At 55.1% G+C, this 8,037-nt stretch overlaps 1 protein-coding gene across 2 annotated transcripts; it reads right to left on the reverse strand.

The window, feature by feature from the left end:
• Positions 1-1,042: 1,042 nt before the first annotated feature.
• CDC42EP2 (CDC42 effector protein (Rho GTPase binding) 2) lies at positions 1,043-6,109 on the reverse strand. 2 transcript variants are annotated; one of them, XM_011942518.1, is made up of 2 exons: positions 5,911-6,109; positions 1,043-2,927 (listed from the first exon to the last, which is right to left on the reverse strand). In XM_011942518.1, the coding sequence occupies exon 2, from the start codon at positions 2,570-2,572 to the stop codon at positions 1,940-1,942; it is 633 nt and encodes a 210-aa protein (XP_011797908.1). In that variant the 5' UTR covers positions 2,573-2,927; positions 5,911-6,109; the 3' UTR covers positions 1,043-1,939. The 2 variants fall into 2 exon arrangements, with proteins under 2 accessions (XP_011797908.1, XP_011797907.1); XM_011942517.1 differs by having other exon boundaries at positions 5,686-5,933.
• Positions 6,110-8,037: the final 1,928 nt, after the last annotated feature.

Here is an 8,037-nt window from a genome sequence, read left to right on the forward strand (position 1 = left end):
CCAGTTACTTGGGAGGCTGAGGCAGGAGAGTAGCTTGAACCCGGGAGGCAGAGGTTGCAGTTAGCCGAGATTGTGCCATTGCACTCTAGCCTGGGCAACAGAGTGAGACTCTGTCTCAAAACAAACCAAACCAAAACAAAACAAAAACAAAAACAAAACTTCCCTGTGGCTAGTAGTAAATGTTATCCCTAATTTTCTCAGTAACCCTGTGAGGTAGCTATCAGTGGCTCCATTTAATTTTTTTTTTTCTTTTTGAGATGGAGTCTCACTCGGTCGCCAGGCTGGAGTACAGTGGTGCAATGTTGGCTCGCCGCAACCTCCGCCTCCCAGGTTCAAGTGATTCTCCTGCCTCAGCCTCCCTAGTAGCTGGGATCACAGGCACGTGCCACCACGCCCAGCTAATTTTTGTATTTTTACTAGAGACAGGGTTTCACCATGTTGGCCAGGATGGTCTCGATCTCCTGACTTCATGATCTGCCCACCTTGGCCTCCCAAAGTGCTGGGGTTACAGGTGTGAGCCACCGTGCCTAGCCTGCTCCATTTTAGAGATGGGGAAACTGGGTCTCAGGCTAAGTGCAACTCGGAGGTCCACACTCTTTTGCTGTGTGGTGGCGGCTCTGTCTTCACTCTGGTTCCTCAGTGCCTGTGCTTACATATGAGTTATCTGGCTGGTAGCTCTGGTTTGGCTCAGAATCACATCTGATCACATTAATGAGCCCTGACACCCCCTGCCCTCCCTGCTAGGCATTCCTGATCACGTTATTTTCTTCGAAGTTTTTACCACTGCTGGAAATCATCTCTTATTTGTTTACCAATTTAATATCCCCCTTCCAACTAGAATTTAAACTCCCAGAGAGCAGGGATGGCATCTGCCTTGTATCCCCAGCACCCGGAGCCATGCCTTGTGTACTGGAGATGCTCAATAAACACCCGTGGATGGGATGAATCTTGAAGCAACACCGTGAGACCCTCCCAGCTCCAAGCATCCCTCCCGCATGCTCCCTCGATGCTCTAAAGCTGGAGAAGCTGTTGGTCCCTTGCACACTTTGTGGTTATTCTTTTATTCTTGGGTGTCCCCCACCAGACCTCAGCTGACTGGGCAGGGATTGGCCCCAGGCTTGGCACAGTGCTGAGCCTACCCAAGTGCTCAGCCACCTCTTGCCAAACATCTGAATCAATGTTGGAATATCCACAGCAACACTTGGTTTGCTCCTGTTGCATTCTCACAACAGGCTCAGCGTCAGGTATGACCTTCCTGAGGGCAAGTCCTGTCCTCCACAAAGCCCTCTGGGGCTGGGGTCTCCAGAGGCGAGCCCTCAACTCTGGGAGACTGCCTACCTCCATGAGGAAACCTGGGGCAAGGGGACAGGGAGCTCAGCCACCAGCAGCAGTGTGTTTTATTGCAACCAGAATCCCCAGTCACATGGGGAAGGGATGGAGCCAGGGATGAGGCAGGACGCATCTGGTCCCTGACAGGACACTCCCTGTCCAGGATGCAAAGTCAAAGGCCCGGAACAGCTTGCCCAGTGGCTGAGCCCTGTGGCCAGCTGTGCCCTGTCTCTTCCCCTGCCCCCAGTCAGGGCATCCAACGGGGCTGAGGCAGAAGGGAGGTGAAAATGGGGATCGGTTTCAGCGAAGCCTTCACCCAGGGACCTGAGGGAAGAAGGAGTATTGTGGTGGGGTCCAGGCGCCCCAAGACACTCAGGGCGCCCTGGGCTGACTTCAGGACGTGTCCATGTGGTTACTAGAGGAAAGCGATGGGGCCTGCCCTGCCACGTGGAGAGGGAGGGAGGGGGGAAACATGGCTCAGAAGGAGAATCACTGGCCAGCGACGACACAGGTGGGATCTTGGGACCCTGACTCCACCGCCAGGGCCATGTCCATACCCCACCTCCTGGCTGGGCCCCACCTGGGCCCCCAGCCTAGTCAGCCTCGGGTCCTATGTGGGGATCTGCATGCTGTCCAGGTCCTGATCCATGATCTGCAGGACATCGTCCAGGATGGAGGGCCCCAGGTCCACGTGCAGGGACAGTAGGGAGCTGGCATGGGACAGGAAGGGCTCCTCAGCCCCTGACTCCGGGGTCAATCCACTGTGGGGGGAGCCAGTCTCTGGAATCCTCCAGATGTCCACACTCCCTCCCTCCTGTGGGGAAGGCTGAGGGGTCTCCAGGTGCAGGCGAGGGGGCTTGGGTGGAGCCTGGGCTGTGGGCAGGGTGAGAGCCTGGGGTCCACCGATAACTGGGAGGGAGATGGCATTCTTAAGCAGAGGTGATGGGCCGTCTGGGAGCTCCCGCCCACACACAGTTGCGGTGCGGGTAAACTGGAAGGGGAGGTCGAAGGTGCCATCCTCCTCAGGCCCCTCCACCACGGTCCCCGGCAGGAGGTGGAACTTGCCCTGCAGGAAGGAGATGTCACCAAACATGTCGCTGCCGCCACCACTGCCAATATGAATGGTGTGGCGGAAGTCCCCCAGCGGCGGGCTGATCATGTCCGAGGACAGCAGGTCCCGAAGCTTCTCCTTCTTGCCCTTGCGACTGCCACGCTTCAGATAGATGGGCACCTTGGTGGACATGGTGACCTCACCGCCAGGCCTGGCTGTGAAGCTACAGGCTGCCTGCTGAGACCACGCCTCCTCTCAAACGCTCAGCCAGAGGAAGCACCCGTTCCAAGAGGTGGTTTGCAGGTGCCCAAAGCTCACCAAAGGGCTCCTGGCTACAGGGTGGGGCACGACCAAAGTTGGCCCAAGGAATTAAAAAAGATTAGAGATCAATGAAGTCAGAGGGCTGAGATAACAAAAATCACGTTCTCCCCAAAGGATGGCAAACTGTTCTGAAGAATTGAAGCCAGAAAGGTAGGAGCTGTGTGGGCAGCAGTGCACTTTGGTCTTGTCACCGAGGGTTACTCGTCCCCGGTCCAGGGCTGAGGAGCTGAAACACAAAGGGTGCACACCTGTCAGAGACAGCAGGACCAAAGTCAGACGCAAACATCTTTTTTATTTTTTTATTTTTTTTATTTTTATTTTTTTTTTTTTGAGGCAGAGTCTCGCTCTGTCGCCCGGACTGGAGTGCAGTGGCCGGATCTCAGCTCACTGCAAGCTCCGCCTCCCAGGTTTACGCCATTCTCCTGCCTCAGCCTCCGAGTAGCTGGGACTACAGGCGCCCGCCACCTCGCCCGGCTAGTTTTTGTATTTTTAGTAGAGACGGGGTTTCACCGTGTTAGCCATGATGGTCTCGATCTCCTGACCTCGTGATCCGCCCGCCTCGGCCTCCCAAAGTGCTAGGATTACAGGCTTGAGCCACCGCGCCCGGCCGCATTTTTTTTTTTTTTAGTAGAGACGGAGTTTCACCATGTTGGCCAGGCTGGTCTTGAACTCCTAACCTCAAATGATCTGCCCATCTCGGCCTCCCAAAGTGCTGGGATCACAGGTGTGAGCCACCATGCCTGGCCAGAAACATCTGTCTTGTTTCTGGGCCTCTTGTGGTAGCCATGGGAGCCTGAGGGGATGGGGCACTCCCCTTGCAGGGAGTTGTGCTGGGAGAAGCACGTCTTCACTCTAAGACCCACTGCATCTTAGAGACTCACCACCAGGGCCAAGCCCCTCCCCTTACAGGTGGGAAACTGAGGTGGAACCTGAATGACAGGTCCAAAGTCACACAGAAAGTCCTGCTCTAGTCTCTTGCCCTGGGTCCCCGGCAAGGTAGATCTCATCACCCTTATCCAGGTACTCATGCCATACCCCCCACCTCCATTGCATATCACGTGTGCCCCAAAATGTAAGTGCCAGATTGTGGGGTGCCTCACAAATGGCCTTGACTCCCTACTTGACCAAAGACAGAGAGCTTTGTGACCACTGTCTCTCCCGCCCAGGCCTGGCAGGGACCTGGAGCACAGCAGGCATTTGGCCAAGGCTGTTGGGTGGCTGGCACTTCCCATTTGACCCAATCATATCCCACCTGGAGGCGGGGGTCGCGTTTTCTCCTCTCCCTATTAGGAGCTCCTTATGGGCAGGGGCTGAGTCTAGGATAGTTTCTGGCCCTCCTCCCTACCCTGGCACCTAAAGAGAAGGTGGAGTGGGGAATACGTATATTTTTTAGGTGAGGGGGGCTCTGCTCTGTACCTGGCATTCTTCTGTGCTCTTTGCAGACACATCTCAATTAATCAACACAACCACCCTATTATCAACCCCATTTAAAAATCAGAGGTGTTGGGGTTGGGCGTGGTGGCTCATGCCTGTAATCCCAGCACTTTGGGAGGCCGAGGTGGGCAGATCACGGGGTCAGGAGATCGAGACCGTCCTGGCTAACATGGTGAAATCCCGTCTCCACTAAAAATACAAAAAATTAGCTGGGTGTGGTGGCGCACGCCTGTGGTCCCAGCTACTTGCGAGGTTGAGACAGGAGAATCTCTTGAACCCAGGAAACAGAGGTTGCAGTCAGCTGAGATCACACCACTGCACTCCAGCCTGGGCTACAGAGCAAGACTCCGTCAAAAAAAAAAAAAGAAAAGAAAGAAAAGAAAAAGAAAAAGAAAAATCAGAGGTGGCAAAATTCAAAATTGAACCTGAGGTGAACCTAAAGGTGAAAACTTTTGGAGGATTCCCACAGGGCATTGCAGGGAGAGAGAAGCAAAATGCAAAAACATGATATAAACGATCCGTTTATTGAAAGAATTGACTACCTGCCTCCCCGCTCTGATACATATGCATGTAATGCACCTGCATGTGTACAGGTCTGTGTAGAATTCTATCCTATATATATACACAAAAGATGCTGGGTGCAGTGGCAGTAGTACCAGCACTTTGGGAGGCCGAGGCGGGCGGATCATCTGAGATCAGGAGTTCGAGACTAGCCTGGCCCACATAGGGAGACCCCGTGTCTACTAAAAATACGAAAATTAGCCAGATGTGGTGGCACACGTCTGTAATCCCAGCTACTCAGGAGGCTGAGGCAGAATAATTGGTTGAATCCAGGAGGCAGAGGTTGCAGTGCACCAAGATCGCGCCACTGCACTCCAGCCTGGGTGACAGTGAGACTCTGCCTCAAAACAAAAAACAACAACAACAAAAAAAACAGAGAAAAATCTAGAAGGCCAGCCCTAGGTTGCCATATGGGCTACCTTGACTAGGGTACACAGCAGGGATGGGGTGTGGGGTCACTGATATGGGAGGAAAGGAGTCATCAATAAAAATAACCTGTAATATTTTGGTCCCATGGCTGACATGATCAATGTGTGTAATATATATAAATATGAAAAGATGGTCATCCAGATGTTAACAATCGTTATCTCAAAGTGGTAGAATTTCAGGTTGACGTTTCCTTTCTTGTTCAGACCTCTATGAATTCAAATTCTTACTAATAAGCAATGTATTATTTATATGTACATAATATTTATGTAGTCAGAAAAAAATTCAGCTATTTTTAATGTAGAAAAATAAATAGCTATGAAGGGGTGTCATACTGATTTAACACACAAAAGAAATGAAGCCAGCACTCCCTCTGCTTGAGGGTGGGGCATGCATGTGGGACCTGATTGGTCCGGTACACACGAGCCCAGATGTAGACTCAGCATAAAAGGCAAAGAGAGAAACTTGTCCAAGGTCACCCAGTGAGTAAGGGCAGGGTGGGAATTCAAGCCAGATGAGCCCACCCTCCTGTACACCCCTCCCCAGCCCCAGCCAGGGCTCACCAAAGGTGGCTCTTGCCAGTTCTTTGCCTCAGTTTTCATTCTGGACAGGGTGAGGGTGGGGGTGAGGGGGTTGGGAGGAGGGAGCAGGAAGGAGGAAGGAGGATGCAGGAGAAGCAGAGTCCAACTGCACCCCCACCATCAGCTGAGGCCCTTGCTCAGGAAGCCCCACCCCAGGACCGGACACCCGGGTCAGTCGCACTGAGCCACAGAGGCCGGACATCTTGCCCCTCCCAGAGCACCTGGAGCTTAACAGGAAACAAACGAATAACTTTCCCATGGTAGAAATCCAGCTCAGCTTGCAAGGAGCTGGGGGGAGGGTGGGGACGCATGGGCACCCCGAGGTCTTGGAATCCCATCACGCATTCATCCTGTGTCAACCATGCCAGGCCTGGGGGCCATGCTGACAAACATGCAATTGTCGCTCATCAGGAGAGAAGTCCTGGTGGGGCTTGTCTTCCTTTTCACTCATGGAGCGTGGGGCTGACTGGTGGGATGTGCCCAGAGCCTGGGCCAGGTCCTCCCCACACCCCCAACTCCATCACACGGCAGTGCCAAGACAGCCTGAGTGTTTCCACAACAAACTGGGCGTCCCTGACAGCTGTCTCACTCATAGCCAGATGTACACACCCAATTCCAGATGTGGGGAGAATCGAGGGTGAGGCCAGCATCAGCAGCCCAGGGGAGAGCTGGGAATTACAACCCTCACACCGGAAGAATTCAGATTTGGCAACCGCAAGACCCTAGGATCCAGCCTGTCACGCACAGTTTCCCATTTTAATACTTCTAGCCACAGCATGGTGGGGTCATTACGGCCCGTTACAGAAGTCGAAGCTGAACCTCAGAGATGTTAAGTAACATTGGCGAGGTCATCCAGTTAGGAAGTGGAAGAGTGGGTACCCAGCCTGGTCCCTGTGGCTTACATGCAGTGGGCCACACCTACCTCCATAATATGGTTGGAGAGCGGGAGAGAAACAGCTAGGCTGGGAACAGTGGGTCCCCAGACCTCCTCCATCTACATTCTGACCTTTGGCTGCCCCCCTCTGCCCAACTTTCATGTGTCTAGAGATATGAGAATGAGCTCTCCATCAGGACAGGGCTATGGGGGCTGGGAGGGGAGCTCCCTGCAGCAGTTGGGGAGCACATAGGAGCATCCTAGCTCTCTGTGATTGCCCTGGACAGGAGCCCTGGACCTCCCAACGATAAAATGACTTCCAGCAGGCAGGGATCCTCCAATCATGAGGAATATTAGGCCACCTCACACCCCCCTCCCCCCCAAATCAGGAGACTGTCCTTAAATCCGGCTCCACCTGGGACTTCCTCTGTAACCTTCAGGAAGACGCCTCTCCTCTCTGGGTCTCACCTTTCCCATCTATAAAATGGGCTGACAATGAAGCCACCACTAGAGGGCTACTAGAGATCCCACTGCAATATTGCAAGTGAGAGCACCAGTGTACAATAGCGGGGCTCAGCGGGTTACTGTAGGTTCTATCATTCATTCAGCAAATATCTACAAGACCTTCCTTCCTCAAGCACTTCGGTTCTTCGGGGCCAGTGCTTTGAACAATATCAAAAACGAACGGCTGCTGGCCCCAGGAATCCGCCTCCCCCCGCCCTCCTAGAACTCGCGGATGCAGAGTCCCTCTAGCCGGCCGCGGGGTCTCCCGGGGTCCCCGTGCCTCTGGAGAGGCGCTCGGCTCCGCGGCCGCCAGGTGGCGCGCGTGCTCCCTTGATCGCCCCGTGTCCCGGAGGATTCCGAGAGCGCACCGGGGTCTCCAACGCCCCTCCCCGCGGGCTCCAGGCAGGAGCTCCCCAAGGAGCTGAGCGTTCAAGTACCAGACGGGGATTGCCTGCGAGATCTTTTTGCTTCGGCGTTTCTGGCCCCACAATCGGGGAAAAAGGAGGTGACTGGGGGGGACCCTGCCCTAGTCTCTAAGCTCTGGGAGGAACCGCCCCCGTGCTTTCCGGCCTGGGCGATGTCCTAGTGTCCGCTTGGCGCAGGGCCAGAGCTCGGGCGTGCGGGCCCCCGCTCCTCCCACGGGTCCGGCTCCTTAGCTCCGGCTCGGGTTCCGGCGCCCACCCCTCCCCGCTCCTACCCGGGCGCAGCCCAGCCCAGCACGGATCCGTTTCAGGACACTCGCGGCCGCAGCTAAAGATAGGAGGACACCTCACCATCGGCTAAAAATATGGCCCCCAGCCCCGGTGGGGACGCTGGGCGGCGGGGCACCCCTGGGTCTCGGGAGGGGGGCGGGGGCCCGGATACAGAATGGAGGGCAGAACGGGGAATTCGGGGTCAGGATGCGCGGCGCCCCACGGACCGTGGCGGGCACGGGCGAGGCTGCGGGCACCCAGATG

Source organism: Colobus angolensis, unplaced genomic scaffold (assembly GCF_000951035.1).
Source record: "Colobus angolensis palliatus isolate OR3802 unplaced genomic scaffold, Cang.pa_1.0 Scaffold21, whole genome shotgun sequence".
Lineage (NCBI taxonomy): Eukaryota > Metazoa > Chordata > Mammalia > Primates > Cercopithecidae > Colobus > Colobus angolensis.

What these genes read in the sequence shown, in the direction of transcription:
- CDC42EP2 (XM_011942518.1), bottom strand. Translation starts at nt 2,572, where the DNA reads ATGTCCACCAAGGTGCCCATCTATCTGAAGCGTGGCAGTCGCAAGGGC.